The sequence below is a fragment of the Oncorhynchus masou genome, chromosome 2 (genome assembly GCF_036934945.1).
Source record: "Oncorhynchus masou masou isolate Uvic2021 chromosome 2, UVic_Omas_1.1, whole genome shotgun sequence".
In the NCBI taxonomy this organism is placed as follows: Eukaryota; Metazoa; Chordata; class Actinopteri; order Salmoniformes; family Salmonidae; genus Oncorhynchus; species Oncorhynchus masou.
In genome coordinates, this window is record NC_088213.1 from 20,357,213 (window position 1) to 20,378,363 (window position 21,151).

Here is a 21,151-nt window from a genome sequence, read left to right on the forward strand (position 1 = left end):
ATACCCCTCCCCAGTCCCCTCCCCCAGTCATATACCAGTCTCCCCAGTCATATACCTCTCCCCAGTCATATACCTCTCCCCAGTCATATACCTCTCCTCAGTCATATACCCCTCTCTCCCCAGTCATATACCCCTCCCCAGTCATATACCCCTCCCCAGTCATATACCTCTCCCCAGTCATATACCTCTCCCCAGTCATATACCCCTCCCCAGTCATATACCCCTCCCCAGTCATATACCCTCCCCAGTCATATACCCTCCCCAGTCATATACCTCTCCCCAGTCATATACCTCTCCCCAGTCATATACCCTCCCCAGTCATATACAGTCCCTCCCCAGTCATATACCCCTCCCCAGTCATATACCCCTCCCCAGTCATATACCCTCCCCAGTCATATACCTCTCCCCAGTCATATACCCCTCCCCAGTCATATACCTCTCCCCAGTCATATACCACTCCCCAGTCATATACTCTCCCCAGTCATATACCTCTCCCCAGTCATATACCCCTCCCCAGTCATATACCCTCCCCAGTCATATACCTCTCCCCAGTCATATACCCCTCCCCAGTCATATACCCCTCCCCAGTCATATACCTCTCCCCAGTCATATACCTCTCCCCAGTCATATACCTCTCCCCAGTCATATACCTCTCCCCAGTCATATACCTCTCCCCAGTCATATACCTCTCCCCAGTCATATACCTCTCCCCAATCATATACCCTCCCCAGCCATATACCTCTCCCCAGTCATATACCCTCCCCAGTCATATACCCCTCCCCAGTCATATACCTCTCCCCAGTCATATACCTACCTCCCCAGTCATATACCCTCCCCAGTCATATACCTCTCCCCAGCCATATACCTCTCCCCAGTCATATACCCTCCCCAGTCATATACCTCTCCCCAGTCATATACCCCTCCCCAGTCATATACCTCTCCCCAGTCATATACCTCTCCCCAGTCATATACCTCTCCCCAGTCATATACCTCTCCCCAGTCATATACCCCTCCCCAGTCATATACCTCTCCCCAGTCATATACCTCTCCCCAGTCATATACCCTCCCCAGTCATATACCTCTCCCCAGTCTCCCCAGTCATATACCCTCCCCAGTCATATACCCTCTCCCCAGTCATATACCTCTCCCCAGTCATATACCCCTCCCCTCTCCCCAGTCATATACCTCTCCCCAGTCATATACCTCTCCCCAGTCATATACCCCTCCCCAGTCATATACCTCTCCCCAGTCATATACCCTCTCCCCAGCCATATACCCTCCCCAGTCATATACCTCTCCCCAGTCATATACCTCTCCCCAGTCATATACCTCTCCCCAGTCATATACCCCTCCCCCAGTCATATACCCTCCCCAGTCATATACCCCTCCCCAGTCATATACCCCTCCCCAGTCATATACCTCTCCCCAGTCATATACCCCACCCCAGCCATATACCCCTCCCCAGTCATATACCTCTCCCCAGTCATATATACCCTCCCCAGTCATATACCTCTCCCCAGTCATATACCCCTCCCCAGTCATATACCCCTCCCCAGTCATATACCCCTCCCCAGTCATATACCTCTCCCCAGTCATATACCTCTCCAGTCATATACCTCTCCCCAGTCATATACCTCTCCCCAGTCATATACCTCTCCCCAGCCATATACCCCTCCCCAGTCATATACCTCTCCAGTCATATACCTCTCCCCAGTCATATACAGTCATATACCTCTCCCCAGTCATATACCTCTCCAGTCATATACCTCTCCCCAGTCATATACCTCTCCCCAGTCATATACCTCTCCCCAGCCATATACCCCTCCCCAGTCATATACCTCTCCAGTCATATACCTCTCCCCAGTCATATACCTCTCCCCAGTCATATACCTCTCCCCAGTCATATACCTCTCCTCAGTCATATACCCCTCCCCAGTCATATACCCCTCCCCAGTCATATACCCCTCCCCAGTCATATACCTCTCCCCAGTCATATACCCCTCCCCAGCCATATACCCCTCCCCAGTCATATACCTCTCCCCAGTCATATCCCCAGTCATATACCTCTCCCCAGTCATATACCTCTCCCCAGTCATATACCCTCCCCAGTCATATACCCTCCCCAGTCATATACCCCTCCCCAGTCATATACCCCTCCCCAGTCATATACCCCTCCCCAGTCATATACCTCTCCCCAGTCATATACCCCTCCCCAGTCATATACCCCTCCCCAGTCATATACCTCTCCCCAGTCATATACCTCTCCCCAGTCATATACCTCTCCCCAGTCCCCTCCCCAGTCATATACCTCTCCCCAGTCATATACCTCTCCCCAGTCATATACCTCTCCCCAGTCATATACCTCTCCCCAGTCATATACCTCTCCCCAGTCATATACCTCTCCCCAGTCATATACCCCTCCCCAGTCATATACCTCTCCCCAGTCATATACCTCTCCCCAGTCATATACCTCTCCCCAGTCATATACCTCTCCCCAGTCATATACCTCTCCTCAGTCATATACCCCTCCCCAGTCATATACCCCTCCCCAGTCATATACCTCTCCCCAGTCATATACCCCCAAACCTCAACCACCTACACACCCCTTACCAGGCACATACCACAGCCAGCTCGCGTGCGATGTGGAGAGGGTGTGTGTGGACTTGGCAGCAGCGTGTTTTCTGCTCTCCAAGCCGGGTTTGAAGTGCAATAACATCACTGCCGAACACAAATTGCTGTATAAAAGTAAGACACGCTTCTACCTTGTAAAAAAACACAGCAACAAAAAAACAAAATGTCTAGTCACGCATCTTGGGCAGGTTAGGGAGGGAACACAGCTCTGATGACCCTGGGGTTCTGGCATGGAGAAGAGAGGGGGAGAGAGAAAGAGAGGGAGGGAGAGGGCACGAGGTAGGGAGAGTGTGTGTGTGTGTTTGTGCATCTGTGTGTGTGTGTGTGTGTGTGTGTGTGTGTGTGTGTGTGTGTGTGTGTGTGTGTGTGTGTGTGTGTGTGTGTGCCCTCCCTCTCTCTTCTCTATGCCAGATCCCCAGGGTCATCAGAACTGTGTTCCCTTCCTAACCTGCCCAAGATGCGTGACTAGACATTCTGTTTTCTTGTTGCTGTGTGTGTGCGTGTGTATCTGTGTGTGTGTGTAAGAGAGTTAGGGCCCCTTCCGTGAGCTCCTTCCTAGATAAACACATTTAGAGAGAAGTATAAAATCAGACTGCATGCTGGGTAGAGGACACAGGGCCATGGTGGTTGCCATGGTTGCCAGCTGCCCTGTTGGAGACACATTAAAGGGGCTGCTAATGTTTAAGGAACTGTCAGAAACAAGATTACATTTACTGGATCAGCATTATTAACTGCAGCCTGAAGCAGTTTTTGACAACCCCAAATGAAACGGCAGATAAACCCTGTTGTTTACATTAGAGGTTGGGGAATAATATCCATGTTTTAAAGTTATTACATGAATCACCAGAGAGAGAGAGAGGTGAGAGGAGAGGGCAGCACTGTGATGTTTATAATAACACAGAAATATATACAGGCAGCGTGCACACACACACACTCACAATCAACTCACACATGCACACACACACACACCAAATTGATGGTGGTTATTTAATCTCTCCATTGGCAGGTATTGGAGATGGAGGAAGAGAAGTTTGAAGCACGTATCCATAGAGACTGTCAATTAATCATTATTGTTTGATGTTACCCAGTAGGTTGATGTTAGCAGGTTGGTGAAATGGTCCTATTCATCACAGACAGACAATGTGAGTCAGTGTGATAATGAGAAGTCTGGCTGAGTTGACTCACAGGCCCAGAGAGAGAGACCAGAGCTGGGCTGATCACTGATCACAGGTCCAGAGAGAGAGACTAGAGCTGGGCTGATTACTGATCACAGACCCAGAGAGAGAGGCCAGAGCTGGTCTGATCACTGATCACAGGCCAGAGAGAGAGAGACCAGAGCTGGGCTGATCACTGATCACAGGCCCAGAGAGAGAGACCAGAGCTGGGCTGATCACTGATCACAGGCCCAGAGAGATTGAGACCAGAGCTGGTCTGATCACTGATCACAGACCCAGAGAGAGAGACCAGAGCTGGGCTGATCACTGATCACAGGCCCAGAGAGAGAGACCAGAGCTTGGCTGATCACTGATTGCAGGCCAAGAGAGAGAGACCAGAGCTGGTCTGATTACTGATCACAGGCCCAGAGAGAGAGAGACCAGAGCTGGTCTGATCACTGATCACAGCCCACGAGAGAGAGACCAGAGCTGGTCTGATTACTGATCACAGGCCAAGAGAAAGAGAGACCAGAGCTGGGCTGATTACTGATCACAGACCCAGAGAGAGAGACCAGAGCTGGGCTGATCACTGATCACAGACCTAGAGAGAGAGACCAGAGCTGGGCTGATTACTGATCACAGGCCAAGAGAGAGAGACCAGAGCTGGTCTGATTACTGATCACAGGCCCAGAGAGAGAGAGACCAGAGCTTGTCTGATCACTGATCACAGGCCAGGAGAGAGAGACCAGAGCTTGTCTGATCACTGATCACAGGCCAAGAGAGAGAGACCAGAGCTTGTCTGATCACTGATCACAGGCCAGGAGAGAGAGACCAGAGCTTGTCTGATCACTGATCACAGGCCCAGAGAGAGAGACCAGAGCTGGTCTGATCACTGATCACAGGCCCAGAGAGAGAGACCAGAGCTGGTCTGATCACTGATCACAGGCCCAGAGAGAGAGACCAGAGCTGGTCTGATCACTGATCACAGGCCAGGAGAGAGAGACCAGAGCTTGTCTGATCACTGATCACAGGCCCAGAGAGAGAGACCAGAGCTGGTCTGATCACTGATCACAGGCCCAGAGAGAGAGACCAGAGCTGGTCTGATTACTGATCACAGGCCCAGAGAGAGAGACCAGAGGCAGTATTTATTTTACATGTATTTAAAATGCATATTTAAATTACTTTTGAGTATTTTGTAATCTGTATTTCACTGGCCTGAACTATAGTCCAGTGTATTTTGTAACAAGATAATTTAGATAGCTGTATTATGTATTTTCAAAATACAAAATACTTTTCAACAGTCCTGATAGAAAATTTACTATTTCTTCTAAAATAAGGTGAAATTGAAAAAGCACTTGGTTCATGTTACGACTTCCATGAATGCTGAGTGGAGGAGTCAAGCGCAGAGAGCAGGTAATTCCCTTTCCGTACGTGGATATTTTATTCCAAAGACAGTGGAGACACGGACATGCAAAACACAAGGGCGCATGAAACAACCCGTCCAAAATACAAAGGACTAAAACTGTCCGGAAAATATCGCTCACACTAATACACCAAATAACAGAGAACAAGGCCGCACAAATACCCAGCGGGCCTAGTGCTTTAAATAGCCTACAAACAAACACTAACTCAAAACAGGTGTACCCAATTAAACCCAATAAACAGAAACAAACGGAAAGGGAATCGATGGCAGCTAATAGGCCGGCGACGACGACGGCCGAGCGCCGCCCGAACAGGAAGAGGCACCATCTTCGGCGAAATTCGTGACAGTTCACACATGTATTTGTTCCATTTCTAACTGCACAGGACATCTGACTGAAATAGTCTGTCTATTATGTATTTTCTATATTTTGAAAATAAATATCTTTATAAAAACAGTATTTGGCATGTTATTTTCATACATTCTTTAGGGTATTTTATTACAAGATACATGTTGCTGTATCTTTGTCCATTTGAAGGGGTGTGGCTTATTAGAATAATAATATCCATGCTTTGCAAGTGGTCATTTTTACATTTGTATTTTGGTCATTTAGCATCCAGAGCGACATAAAGTCAGTGCATTCAACTAAAGTAGATAAACAACCACATATCAGAGTCATAGCAAGTAAAACGTTTTTTGTTTGTTTGTTACCGTTATTAACAATGTTGTTGAGGTTATTGTTGTATTTTGTTTTGATACGTTAGTCTTTAGGGAATTTTGCCATTGTTGCCCATCTCTGCACACACACACACACACACACACACACACTTGTGACAAAGGAGCCCTGTTTCCCAGTAACAGCATGCTGACACATCCTGCCCTGCTCTCCTTTCTCTGGTGTTGGATCCATCAGATGATGTTATAAATATTATGCTCCAACGGGTCCAGAATAATGGGATAAACCAACTAAAGCTCTTCTGTCTTCCACAATGCGGTTATGACACGTCTCAGGCCTCTTTCTTAAATTAGAAATCAGTCTTCTCAGAAAAGGAATCTCTTTAGTAATAAAATATGTTAGTGAGTCTGGTGTAAAACAATCTCCCTAGTGAGGGAGAGAGAGATTACAGACAGGACACATGCTGTGGCAGCCATCACAGTGTGTGTGTGTGTGTGTGTGTGTGTGTGTGTGTGTGTGTGTGTGTGTGTGTGTGTGTGTGTGTGTGTGTGTGTGTGTGTGTGTGTGTGTGTGTGTGTGTGTGTGTGTGTGTGTGTGTGTGTGTGTGTGTCATAGAGTGGCAGCCAACACTGTTTTAAAAAGCTCATGAAATATTTTTAAACCTGATCCACAGGGTTGACTCCACTCTATTCAGAAACGGCCTCCCAGAGTTATCACGCAATGTTAGTAAAAAACACTCCAATAGATCCACATTCATAGTTCATGCCTCGGTGAGTCCCTCACTGCTGAGAACAAACCAACTCTGCCAAGGGTGTTTTTTTCTCTGAGTACCCCAGAGACTGGCCTGTTGAAATCCCTTTAAACAAATGATTTGACCCTATCAAAATGCTGAAAACCTCTTGTCATGGTTCAGACCCATTTCTCAGTGTGGGATTGCAGCTGGGTCAATCAAATCAAATCAAATGTATCAAATTTATTTATATAGCCCTTCGTACATCAGCTGATATCTCAAAGTGCTGTACAGAAACCCAGCCTAAAACCCCAAACAGCAAGCAATGCAGGTGTAGAAGCACGGTAGCTAGGAAAACTCCCTAGAAAGGCCAAAACCTAGGAAGAAACCTAGAGAGGAACCAGGCTATGAGGGGTGGCCAGTCCTCTTCTGGCTGTGCCGGGTGGAGATTATAACAGAACATGGCCAAGATGTTCAAATGTTCATAAATGACCAGCATGGTCAAATAATAATAATCACAGTAGTTGTCGAGGGTGCAGCAAGTCAGCACCTCAGGAGTAAATGTCAGTTGGCTTTTCATAGCCGATCATTAAGAGTATCTCTACCACTCCTGCTGTCTCTAGAGAGTTGAAAACAGCAGGTCTGGGACAGGTAGCACGTCCGGTGAACAGGTCAGGATTCCATAGCCGCAGTCAGAACAGTTGAAACTGGAGCAGCAGCACGGCCAGGTGGACTGGGGACAGCAAGGAGTCACCATGCCAGGTAGTCCTTAGGCATGGTCCTAGGGCTCAGGTCCTCCGAGAGAGAGAAAGAAAGAGAGAAAGAAAGAGAGAATTAGAGAGAGCATACTTAAATTCACACAGGACACTGGATAAGACAGGAGAAGTACTCCAGATATAACAAACTGACCCTAGCCCCCCGACACATAAACTATTGCAGTATAAATACTGGAGGCTGAGACAGGAGGGGTCAGGAGACACTGTGGCCCCATCCGATGATACCACCGGACAGGGCCAAACAGGAAGGATATAACCCCACCCACTTTGCCGAAGCACAGCCCCCACACCACTAGAGGGATATCTTCAACCACCAACTTACCATCCTGAGACAAGGCCGAGTATAGCCCACAAAGATCTCCGCCACGGCACAACCCAAGGGGGAGGGGCGCCAACCCAGACAGGAAGATCACATCAGTGACTCAACCCACTCAAGTGACGCACCCCTCCTAGGGACGGCATGAAAGACCACCAGTAAGCCAGTGACTCAGCCCCTGTCAATGTGTGTGTATGTACAGTACCAGTCAAAAGTTTGGACACATCTACTCATTCAAGGGTTTTTCTTTATTTTTACTATTTTCTACATTGTAGAATAATAGTGAAGAAATCAAAACTATTAAATAACACATATAGAATCATGTAGTAACCAAAAAAGTTTCAAACAAACAAATCAAAATATATTTGATATTTTAGATTCTTCAAAGTAGCCACCCTTTCGGCATTCTCTCAACCAGCTTCATGAGGAATGCTTTTCCGTTCACCTACTACGCGTCTCGCAAAGACACAGCGGTTGGAACCAAAAATCTCAAATTTGTGTGTATGTATATGACTTCCCCCTCCACACACACACACACACACACACACACACACACACACACACACACACACACACACACACACACACACACACACACACACACACACACACACACACACACACACACACACACTACCATCTCTGCACTCTTCAGTTTTACAATAGGGACGAGTCCCTGATATATCCGGTAGACTTTTTAAATATTTTATTTCCCCTTTATTTAACCAGGTAGGCCAGTTGAGAACAAGTTCTCATTAACAACTGCGACCTGGCCAAGATAAAGCAAAGTAGTGCGACACAAACAACAACACAGAGTTACACATGGAATAAACAAATGTACAGTCAATAACACAATAGGATAAAATCTATATACAGTGTGTGTAAATGAGGTAAGATTTGGGAGGTAAGGCAGGGGTAAGACTTCATAAATACATGGTCCTCATGCTTGTCCCTTTGATTTTATGCAAGTTTTTTATGGCTATTTCTATGATGATAAGGTAAGATAGTTATCCGTGAGTCAAATTGAATTAATTGAAAAGACTAGAAATGTTACAGATCTATACTGTGATGTGACAGCGCCAGCTTCCGGTAGAAAAGCGAACTACAATACCAGAAAGAATAATGCAGTACTATGCTGAAACCGGCGTAGTGTTTGGTGGCGCTGTAGAGCTGCGATTTGTTTGTTGTCGCCGAAGACCCGTCAAGATGTCTGACATGGAAGATGATTTCATGTGCGACGATGAAGAAGATTATGATCTGGTAAGCGTAAGTTTACATAATACGTTTCTATTTCCTTGTTTATTGATGTTTAATCAGAGCTGTTTCCTTAGTATATTTTCATTAGTTAGGTCGGAGCAGGGGAGTTAGCTAGTTAGGTAGCTAGTTCAGCTAACGTTAGCATAAAGGCGAGGATAGCTTGCAGAGTTGCTGCTAGAGCTAGCTAAGCTCGGCATGGGGGAAACTGAGTTTGCTATAGTATACTGAGTTAGCTATACTAGTCAATTTATTTTAGCATGTTATGTCACCATAGCTAGCCACAAACATACAACCGTTTAGCGAGCTCGGTGTATAGGTCGGAGCAGGGGAGTTAGCTAGTTAGGTAGCTAAACTACCTAGATAGCTAGCTAGTTCAGCTAACGTTAGCATAAAGGCGAGGATAGCTTGCAGAGTTGCTGCTAGAGCTAGCTAAGCTCGGCTGCTTGGCATGGGGGAAACTGAGTTTGCTATAGTATACTGAGTTAGCTATATTAGTCAATTTATTATAGCATGTTATGTCACCATAGCTAGCCACAAGCATACAACCGTTTAGCGAGATCGGTGTAGATAACTACCCTGTGGCCGCGCATGCGCCGTTGCTGGTTAGAGAAAACTGCTAGCTCCTTAGACTCATTAGTAAGCAACTATGGCAAGCCGTAGCCCAATCATAACATCTCTGTCACGTTATCAATAGCTACTTAGACTCATTAGTAAACAACTATGGCAAGCCGTTAACCCAATCATAACATCTCTGTCACGTTATCAATTTTTGTTGTGTTAACTCATAGCCAGCTAACTTATGTCCTGAGTTTATGTCTCCACCCAGGAATATTCCGAGGACAGTAACTCAGAGCCAAATGTCGACTTGGAAAACCAGTACTACAATTCCAAAGCACTGAAGGAGGATGACCCCAAAGCGGCTCTCAACAGCTTTCAGAAGGTGGGTACTGGCTACTCACGCGCTCCACTCGCTCACAGATTGATGAGTGTATGATGGTAATGTGTACTCTCTATTGGCAGGTATTGGAGCTGGAGGGAGAGAAGGGAGAATGGGGGTTCAAAGCCCTAAAACAGATGATCAAAATCAACTTCAAGCTAGTAAGAAATGAAATGCTCTGTGGTGTTGTCTCAAAATGTCTACTCTCTGTCTCTGAGTCCGTATGATTAGTGCTTGTGAGGTTTTCTTTATGACATACTGTCATTCCCACTGCAACATAACTCAATGCCCTGTCGACTGTCGAACTGTGTGTGTCCTGCAGACCGACTTCCCAGAGATGATGTCTCGGTACAAGCAGCTGTTGACGTACATCCGGAGCGCTGTGACCAGAAACTACTCAGAGAAGTCCATCAACTCCATCCTAGACTACATCTCCACCTCCAAACAGGTATAGACCCAATACCTGGAACTAGAACAAAGGATTTTTGGCCTCAAAGCTCACATCTTTATTTTGGCTCAAATCTCAAGTGATGTGAACTGTTTGTTATTCCATTTATAAAAACAACTTTTTATCAATATCAATTTCTTACAACTTTTGTCTTATATGGCCGATAAAGTTACTGACTCTGGGTCAGTCCTATTGGTATGAATGAAGTGGTGGCAGTGGTTCCATGTTCTACATGACTGAGGTGTTAATGTAGGCTGAGGTTCATGTTCTAGATGACGGAGGTGTTAATGTGGGCTGAGGTTCATGTTCTAGATGACGGAGGTGTTAATGTAGGCTGAGGTTCATGTTCTAGATGACTGAGGTGTTAATGTAGGTTGAGGTTTATGTTCTGGATGACTGAGGTGTTAATGTGGGCTGTGGTTGGTTGTTTTATGTGTCACAGATGGACCTGCTGCAGGAGTTTTATGAAACGACGCTGGACGCTCTGAAGGATGCCAAGAACGACAGACTCTGGTTCAAAACCAACACAAAGGTAGGGTGTGCCAAAATAATATCAGCTTTTTCCTAGTGTGCACTCAGTCACTACTTCCCACAAAAATAAAAAAGCAGTGGATTGGTGGAGGCAGGGACTAGTAATTTCCTCTGAAATCAGTAAAGTGAAGTGAACAAGTGAGAATTGGGACATATGCATGTAGTACACAATGTTTCTGTTTATTTCTATGGGTAGGACAATATCTGATCTGGCAGTTTGTCAGGCCTCTGTGTTTGGGAGTTTCTACCTCTGCAATGCCCTAGACTGGTAGCGAGATCTGTTTGTGTTAAATTGTTTGCCAAACATCACCCTAACATCCTTATTTAGTGATAGTTATAGCACAAACATAGAAGTTGTTATTGTCTCTCAGCCTGTTTTAACTGTCGTCCTCTGGTTGTCTCTCAGCCTGTTTTAACTGTCGTCCTCTGGTTGTCTCTCAGCCTGTTTTAACTAAAGTTGTCTCTGGTTGTCTCTCAGCCTGTTTTAGCTGTCGTCCTCTGGTTGTCTCTCAGCCTGTTTTAACTAAAGTTGTCTCTGGTTGTCTCTCAGCCTGTTTTAGCTGTCGTTCTCTGGTTGTCTCTCAGCCTGTTTTAACTGTCGTCCTCTGGTTGTCAGCCTGTTTTAACTGTCGTCCTCTGGTTGTCTCTCAGCCTGTTTTAACTGTCGTCCTCTGGTTGTCTCAGCCTGTTTTAACTGTAGTCCTCTGGTTGTCTCTCAGCCTGTTTTAACTAAAGTTGTCTCTCAGCCTGTTTTAACTGTCGTCCTCTGGTTGTCTCTCAGCCTGTATTTAACTGTCGTCCTCTGGTTGTCTCTCAGCCTATTTTAACTGTAGTCCTCTGGTTGTCTCTCAGCCTGTTTTAACTGTCGTCCTCTGGTTGTCAGCCTGTTTTAACTGTAGTCCTCTGGTTGTCTCTCAGCCTGTTTTAACTGTAGTCCTCTGGTTGTCTCTCAGCCTGTTTTAACTGTCGTCCTCTGGTTGTCTCTCAGCCTGTTTTAACTGTCGTCCTCTGGTTGTCTCTCAGCCTGTTTTAACTGTCGTCCTCTGGTTGTCTCTCAGCCTGTTTTAACTGTCGTCCTCTGGTTGTCAGCCTGTTTTAACTGTCGTCCTCTGGTTGTCTCTCAGCCTGTTTTAACTGTCGTCCTCTGGTTGTCTCTCAGCCTGTTTTAACTGTCGTCCTCTGGTTGTCTCTCAGCCTGTTTTAACTGTCGTCCTCTGGTTGTCTCTCAGCCTGTTTTAACTGTCGTCCTCTGGTTGTCTCTCAGCCTGTTTTAACTGTCGTCCTCTGGTTGTCTCTCAGCCTGTTTTAACTGTTGTCCTCTGGTTGTCTCTCAGCCTGTTTTAACTGTCGTCCTCTGGTTGTCTCTCAGCCTGTTTTAACTGTCGTCCTCTGGTTGTCTCTCAGCCTGTTTTAACTGTCGTCCTCTGGTTGTCTCTCAGCCTGTTTTAACTGTCGTCCTCTGGTTGTCTCTCAGCCTGTTTTAACTGTCGTCCTCTGGTTGTCTCTCAGCCTGTTTTAACTAAAGTTGTCTCTGGTTGTCTCTCAGCCTGTTTTAACTGTAGTCCTCTGGTTGTCTCTCAGCCTGTTTTAACTGTAGTCCTCTGGTTGTCTCTCAGCCTGTTTTAACTGTAGTCCTCTGGTTGTCTGTCTGGTTGTCAGCCTGTTTTAACTGTAGTCCTCTGGTTGTCTCTCAGCCTGTTTTAACTGTAGTCCTCTGGTTGTCTCTCAGCCTGTTTTAACTGTAGTCCTCTGGTTGTCAGCCTGTTTTAACTGTAGTCCTCTGGTTGTCTCTCAGCCTGTTTTAACTGTAGTCCTCTGGTTGTCTCTCAGCCTGTTTTAACTGTAGTCCTCTGGTTGTCTCTCAGCCTGTTTTAACTGTAGTCCTCTGGTTGTCTCTCAGCCTGTTTTTAACTGTTTTAACTGTAGTCCTCTGGTTGTCCTCTGGTTGTCTCTCAGCCTGTTTTAACTGTAGTCCTCTGGTTGTCTCTCAGCCTGTTTTAACTGTAGTCCTCTGGTTGTCTCTCAGCCTGTTTTAACTGTAGTCCTCTGGTTGTCTCTCAGCCTGTTTTAACTGTAGTCCTCTGGTTGTCTCTCAGCCTGTTTTAACTGTCGTCCTCTGGTTGTCTCTCAGCCTGTTTTAACTGTAGTCCTCTGGTTGTCTCTCAGCCTGTTTTAACTCTGGTTGTCTCTCAGCCTGTTTTAACCGTCAGTCCTCTGGTTGTCTCTCAGCCTGTTTTAACTGTCGTCCTCTGGTTGTCTCTCAGCCTGTTTTAACTGTCGTCCTCTGGTTGTCTCTCAGCCTGTTTTAACTGTCGTCCTCTCAGCCTGTTTTTGTCTCTCAGCCTGTTTTAACTAAAGTTGTCTCTGGTTGTCTCAGCCTGTTTTAACTGTAGTCCTCTGGTTGTCTCTCAGCCTGTTTTAACTGTCGTCCTCTGGTTGTCTCTCAGCCTGTTTTAACTGTAGTCCTCTGGTTGTCTCTCAGCCTGTTTTAACTGTAGTCCTCTGGTTGTCTCTCAGCCTGTTTTAACTGTCGTCCTCTGGTTGTCTCTCAGCCTGTTTTAACTGTAGTCCTCTGGTTGTCTCTCAGCCTGTTTTAACTGTAGTCCTCTGGTTGTCTCTCAGCCTGTTTTAACTGTCGTCCTCTGGTTGTCTCTCAGCCTGTTTTAACTGTAGTCCTCTGGTTGTCTCTCAGCCTGTTTTAACTGTAGTCCTCTGGTTGTCTCTCAGCCTGTTTTAACTGTCGTCCTCTGGTTGTCTCTCAGCCTGTTTTAACTGTAGTCCTCTGGTTGTCAGCCTGTTTTAACTGTCGTCCTCTGGTTGTCTCTCAGCTGGGCAAGCTGTACCTGGAGAGGGAGGAATTTGGGAAGTTACAGAAGATCCTCAGACAGCTGCATCAGTCCTGTCAGGTACAGTAAGACAGGTGGTAGTCTGAGACAACGCTTAGTCTGATGGGGTTTACACAGCCATCTGAGTAGCTAAGTTCCCAATATGGCTGCTAGCAGTATTTTTGTTGTTGTTGTATACTGGTATGATCTGTTATGTTGTATATCTATGTGCACTGGAGACAGATGATGTTGCAGATATATGGTCTGTTATGTGTATATCTGATCTATTATGTGGTATATCTGTATCTATGTGCACTGCAGACAGACAATGTTGAAGGTCTGTGGTCTGTTATGTGCATATCTGATCTGTTCAGTTCTATTTCTATGTGCAGTGCAGACAAAGGATATTGGGGATTTATGGTCTTTTATGTGTGTGTGTGTGATCTGTAATGTTGTATATCTATGTCTCTCTCTAGACAGATGACGGGGAGGACGACCTAAAGAAAGGCACCCAGCTCCTGGAGATCTATGCTCTGGAGATCCAGATGTACACAGCCCAGAAGAACAACAAGAAGCTGAAGGCCCTGTATGAACAGTCCCTGCACATCAAGTCTGCTATCCCTCACCCACTCATTATGGGAGTCATCAGGGGTGTGTTACCACCGTAGACTGATGTAACCCTGAAGGCAGCATAGCTGTCAACATTATTATATTTTACATGTATTGCATTGGAGCCACACACAGCGGTTTACATTGAATAAATACATTGACCATAGAAAAAGAATCCCCCTTCGAATAGTAATTCTATGGTTACGCCTTGTAAACTGACGTGTAGGAAGACTCAGGGAGGTTTGCCACTATCGTGGATAAAATCGATAATATTGTATAAGAGGGTAAAAAGATGTGTGTGTGTGTGTCAGTCACTGCGTGTGTTTATGTGATGTACAAACAGGCCTGTTCCTGTTTTATCTCCTTCCCCAGAGTGTGGAGGTAAGATGCACCTGAGAGAGGGGGAGTTTGAGAAGGCCCACACAGACTTCTTTGAGGCGTTTAAGAACTACGATGAGTCAGGCAGCCCCAGGAGAACCACCTGTCTGAAGTACCTGGTGCTGGCCAACATGCTCATGAAGTCTGGAATCAACCCTTTCGACTCACAGGAGGTACAACACTCAATCAATTCAGTTTAGTTAAGTCCAGTTAAATTAAATGTTATTTATCCCCTTAGAGCAAATACTAACATGATCATTATGGAACAATACACGTGGTGGATGCATCCTGTACCTTTATATTGTTGGAGGCAACGTTGCATTAATCAAATTCAAATCACCTGCAGCAAACACTGCTTGATACAGTGTTGTATTACAGTGGCTGTTCTTATTGTGTTTTTCTGTGACAGGCCAAACCCTATAAAAACGACCCAGAGATCTTGGCCATGACAAATCTAGTAAGGTAAGAAGACGTTTGTGCTTCTAGTCATCCATGGTGGTGTTGCTGATATTTTAGGGTAGAAAGCCATGGCATCAGTTATACGATAACGTCACTATTTACAACCTATTTCCACATATTTGTGCTGAGTTGTCAGTCGACCCAAACTGTTATTGTTTTACATCACATATAAGTGGTTGATGGAGGTGTAACATAGTGAAGATACCCTTTAACCACGGGTTCAGCTGTGGCGTCTCTTCAACCTAATGTATGATCAGTCTGGGATCCACGACACAGAGGGTTTCTGCTCTGTGATTTTGATGCAATTGCAGAAGGAAATGGAACCACTCCTGTGGCTCTGACACCTCTCTCTCAAAATGTAAAACGAGGCTGAGGCCTCCGTGAGCTCTGTTTGTTTCCCAGACGATGACTGGTTGACAGGTGTAGTTGGGGAGGGGTTTCTGGTATGTCTGCTCTGAACAGTGTGAGAAGCATGAATGCCCTACCGTTCACGGGTTCCACATTCGTTAACACAGCGGATGCTGGATTGAATGGCAACGACCATAAAAAGCCCATTTGAAAGGCATTTGCTCTTTAGCTCTGGTCTCCTCCCTTAACACCATGGGACCACGCGGCCATCATACCGCTCAGGAAGGAGACACCTTTTGTCTCCTAGAGATGAACGTATTTTGGTGCGAAAAGTATAAATCAAAGGACCTTGTGAAGATGCTGGAGGAAACCGGTACAAAAGTATCTATATCCACAGTAAAACAAGTCCTATATCGACATAACCTGAAAGGCCGCTCTGCAAGGAAGAAGCCACTGCTCCAAAACCATCATAAAAAAGCCAGACAACGGTTTGCAAGTGCACATGGGGACAAAGATCATACTTTTTGGAGAAATGTCCTCTAGTCTGATGAAACAAAAATATAACTGTTTGGCCATAATGACCATTGTTATGTTTGGAGGAAAAGGGGGAGGCTTGCAAGCCAAAGAACACCATCCCAACAAGGTGAAGCACGGGGGTGGCAGCATCATGTTGTGGGGTGCTTTGCTGCAGGAGGGACTGGTGCACTTCACAAAATAGATGGCATTATGAGGGAGGAAAATTATGTGGATAAATTGAAGCAACAGCTCGAGACATCATTCAAGAAGTTAAAGCTTGGTCACAAATGGGTCTTCCAAATGGACAATGACCCCAAGCATACTTCTAAAGTTGTGGCAAAATGGCTTAAGGACAACAAAGTCAAGGTATTAGAGTGGCCATCACAAAGCCCTGACCTCAATCCCATTGAAGATTTGTAGGCAGAACTGAAAAAGCGTGTGTGAGCAAGGATGCCTAAAAACCTGACTCAGTCACACCAGCTCTGTCAGGAGGAATGGGCCAAAATTCACCCAACTTATTGTGGGAAGCTTGTGGAAGGCTACCCAAAACGTTTGACCTTAGTTAAACAATTTAAAGGCAATGCTACCAAATACTAATTGAGTGTATGTAAACTTCTGACCCACTGGGAATGTGATGAAAGAAATAAAAGCTGAAATAAATCATTCTCTCTACTATTATTCTGACATTTCACATTCTTAAAATAAAGTGGTGATCCTAACTGACCTCAAACAGGGAATTATTACTAGGATTAAATGTCAGGAATTGTGAAACTAAGAATAAATGTATTTGGCTAAGGTGTATGTAAACTTCTGACTTCAACTGTCTGTCATTATTTTATGGATTGTAATGTCATTATTCTAACCCAGTGACTATTCTACTGTTGTGTGTCTACTCTCAGCTCCTATCAGAATAATGACATCACAGAGTTTGAGAAGATACTGAAGACCAACCATAGTAGTATCATGGATGACCCCTTCATCAGAGAACACATAGAGGGTGAGTGGTGTTTGTGTGCCTGTGTGTATATGTGTGGGCTTTCTCACATTTGTTGATGAACGAGACATGGAAGTATTGCATTGAAGACGAGGTTTCAACAAACAACAAACTGTACCAGTATCTGCATATTGAGTTCCCTGGTGGACGGGGTGAGTGTGCCCTGGTGGACGGGGTGAGTGTGCCCCCTGGTGGACGGGGTGAGTGTGCCCTGGTGGACGGGGTGAGTGTGCCCTGGTGGACGGGGTGAGTGTGCCCTGGTGGACGGGGTGAGTGTGCCCTGGTGGACGGGGTGAGTGTGCCCTGGTGGACGGGGTGTGGACTGAAGAGACTCTGATCAGTGCTGTTTTGTCTTATTTTCCAGAGCTGCTGCGGAACATCAGGACCCAGGTCCTTATCGCGCTCATCAAGCCTTACACTAGAATACACATCCCATTCATCTCTAAGGTAAGTCTGAGGACAGCACAGGCATCTGGACTAACTAGCCTGGTCCAAGATCTGTTTGTGTGATTTTTTTGTTGTTGTTTTTGTTTTGCCAATTCCTATGGTCATTGGCATGATGATTTTTACAATAAGTGTTGGTAGGACAGCACAAACAGATCTGAGACCAGGCTAGTTAATCATTGACTTCACTGTGTGTATTGATAATGTATCTGATAATGAACTTTGCTGAGTCGATCATGTATTTATTAGGTCTCTGATGTTGCTGTTTGGATTGATCAAAGTGTAACGCCCTGTGTTCTGTCTCCTCTGTCTCAGGAGCTGAACATAGATGTTTGTGACGTGGAGAGTTTGTTGGTGCAATGCATATTGGACAAGTAAGTTTGTCCTAGACATGCATCTGATCTGTGGCCCAAACTACCATTTAGGAGTGTAGAATACACTGTTAGGATTTAATTTTTTGCATCAAACAGACATTCACGCCATGGAAGACTTGTATGTTTTCTCTAGACTCTTCTGTATTTCTATGAGAGGCTGAATACCTCTTATATACTACACCGAGTGCTCTTCCATTGACAGACTGACCAGGTGAAAGCTATGACCCCTTATTTCACTTGTTAAATCCACTTCAGTCAGTGTAGATGAAGGGGAGGAGACGGGTTGAAGAAGGATTTTAAAGCCTTGAGACATGGATCGCTGATGGGTTTCCTGTGTGTATCAGGATGGTCCTCCACCCAAAGGACATCCAGCCTACTTGACACAACTGTGGGAAGGAAACATTGGATTCAACATGGGCCAGCATCCCCTTTTGACATCTTGTAGAGTCCAGTCCCTGATGAATTGAGGCTGTTCTGAGGGCCAAAGGGCGAAGGGTGCAACACTATATTAGGAAGGTGTTCCTAATGTTTTGTATGCTCTTAGGGCTTACCCCATTTAGTCGATTGTTTGGTCAATAGGCTGTTGGTCAACCAAGAGTTTTTTTCAGTGGAGCAGTGGCAAATATATTCAAAAAAATGATGGCACACGAGACATCTGTCTGATTCACTCCTGTCTGAATGGACTAATCCTTTGCAGGCTGCGGGATGGTACACCAGTATCACCAGCAGTACATTTAACGTAAATGACCAACATTTCTTATCTACAGTGTTTGGTTACTGTCATTTATTTGAATGCTTTCACAATATTATTATTCCAGTCTTACCGTTGTCATTGTAGGAGTGGACACATTGTTAGCCGAGTGTGTGCCAATTTGGGGATCGGATAGTATTTCCGATTGTCTTAACTCCCCATCACTGTGGAGCTTCTCAAATAAATGTTTTCTTCGCCTTCAACAGCAAGTAAACAAAGTCTGTTTTTACATCCATTGAGAATGAAAATAGTTCCTCAACGTAGCCTATTTAAAAAATATTTCAGCTCTTTCGATAACCACTCGGCATGAAAGAGGAAAAAATGCAATACCCTGAACGGGTGGAAACGTCATAAAGGCCTACTTGATTACTTATGTGATTTATAGGATATTTATTTTTATCAGGATTTTTTCTACCTGTGGCCTGCAGTGTTTTTATTTGTTGGCATTATGTAGGCTATTTTTACCTATTGGCAATAGAAGTTACTTTTTTCTTTAGGTAGAATTCTTATTGACCACATGACATTGATTTTGAGATATGAAGACTTTATTATACATTAAATGGAACTTTTACAAAAATGTGCATATGAAAATCATAACTGGCACGCAGATCAGTAGAAATGGTACAATAACTTGCCACTCCAAATAGAAAAGGTTGATGGCCGTTGGTGTAGCCTATTACCGGATACTTCAGGAGCCTAACGGCAGAAGCTGCAAAGGCCAGCAGCAGCGGGAAGAGGAGGGTCTGGTTGGGAACAGGTTTTTGTCTTTCTGGTTAGGCTATAGTGATCTCTGGCTCCCTCTTTGGTAATTTGTGTCTTTATTTTTAATTGCAGTGCTTAAAGCATCAGACATGCTCAGTAGCCAACATATAGTTGATTTTATTCAAACAATAGGGTGTGTCTATATATGTAAAAAATAAACATACACAAACTATTTTTTGTTGTTGGGACAGTCCTAGTATACTCAGTGTATAGTGTACCTGGCTGACACGGGCATCACAAGACGAAGCAGAGCATGTTTCTTGTGCATGTGTGTTAAGACATGTTTCGTGTACGGGGATCATTTGAATTCCTCATTTCTCAGTTCCTCATAGTTTCCACCCTGCACTTTGAGGAATGCAGGAGGCCAGCATGAGTCTCTCTCTCTGTCTCTCTCTCTCTCTCTCTCTGTGGTGCTATTCTTCCCTGTTTAATTTATTGCAGATCTGTCATCTATTACTGGTTTCATTATTTAGTTTAGAAGTAGTGTACATGCACACATTCAGTAACTTGCAGGCTACAAAAAGTAAACTGATGAAAGATACCTGTAAACTGTTGATTGCTCCCGCAGTTTTATTGTGCAACGTTTTGACCCAAAGGTCCTTGTCAGCCGGATGAAGATCTATTGATCAAAACGTTGGGCAAATAAAACTTTGGGAGAAATCAACAGTTTGCGGGTATCTTATCTAGCATGTCTTTATTATTTCCCATGCTACTGTAGCAGACTGCTGTGTATTGTTTACTACCCTCAGCCTGATCAGATCTACAGCCAGTCAACTGGAACAGATTGACATTTGACACTGCATTCCCACCGTTGTCATGGAGCTCAACAGAATATGTACTGTATGTAGTGAAATGTGGAGGTGGTGGAATGTGTTCATCAGACAGCTTAGTGTAGATGTGATAATTGGTTGAGAGAGAGAGTACACACATCAGTGGTTCAGGTGCTTGACAGAAACCAAACAGTGAAAGAAGTTCAACAATGACTCCAACTAATGCTATCCACAGTGATTTGTGTAATTTGAACCATAACCAAATGCAAATATTGATGTTGATGTTGTTGATCCCATTTTTATATAAAAATGCATTGTTTTATACAATATTGATACATTTCTAAATGTTTTCCTGACCAAGATGGAAAGAATGTTTAGTCATGTTGCTAGGATGCCGATGTCCATTCTTGTGTTGTATTTATTGAACCATTGTTCTCTGATCTCTTGTGCTGTGGTTTCCTCCCTGTAGCACCATCCAAGGCCGTATCGACCAGGTCAACCAGTTGTTGGAGCTAGACTACCAGAAGAGAGGAGGTGCGCGCTACACTGCCTTAGACAAATGGACTAAACAACTCAACTCTCTCAACCAAGCCATCGTCAGCAAACTCACATGATTCTGACTGACATGTGACAATGGACAGCACTGAAAGATAGGAAGGAGAATCTCCATCAACTGTTCCAATGTGTCAGAATAGAAACCAAACGATCCAGTGTGGATGGGCTGAGAGGAGCTACACAGCAGCACAGAGATGTTTTGTGATCTGACACTGCGTTTCCCAGAGAAGGAGAGATGCTGCTTTCTAGAAGACATCAGCGCTCTCTAAGGGACATCTCGGTTTACGTCAAGCCCTTCACAAGACTTTAGTAGAATGATTTAAGAAATGTCGCTGTATTTTCTTCGGTGGGCAGTTTGAGTACAAAAACACACTGGTTTATTTGTGCCTGTTGACTGGCAGCTGGTGTTGGGAAACCTTTTTCACAACATGTAGCTGCAGCATTGAATGCACGTTGGCTGTTGTGAATAAAACAAACTAATGTTCTCCAA

At 44.9% G+C, this 21,151-nt stretch overlaps 1 protein-coding gene across 4 annotated transcripts; it reads left to right on the forward strand.

Moving 5' to 3' along the window:
- The first annotated feature begins 8,865 nt into the window (after window positions 1-8,865).
- On the forward strand, window positions 8,866-21,151 carry LOC135556739 (COP9 signalosome complex subunit 2). Of its 4 annotated transcripts, none has more exons than XM_064990155.1 (13): window positions 8,866-8,969; window positions 9,787-9,900; window positions 9,981-10,058; window positions 10,220-10,345; window positions 10,779-10,877; window positions 13,705-13,782; window positions 14,178-14,352; window positions 14,683-14,861; window positions 15,098-15,150; window positions 16,911-17,008; window positions 17,370-17,452; window positions 17,765-17,823; window positions 20,576-21,151. In XM_064990155.1, exons 1-13 carry the CDS (start codon window positions 8,910-8,912, stop codon window positions 20,718-20,720), a joined length of 1,347 nt encoding a protein of 448 aa, XP_064846227.1. In that variant the 5' UTR covers window positions 8,866-8,909; the 3' UTR covers window positions 20,721-21,151. The 4 variants fall into 4 exon arrangements, with proteins under 4 accessions (XP_064846227.1, XP_064846243.1, XP_064846235.1 ...); XM_064990171.1 differs by having other exon boundaries at window positions 10,788-10,877; XM_064990163.1 differs by having other exon boundaries at window positions 8,866-8,963.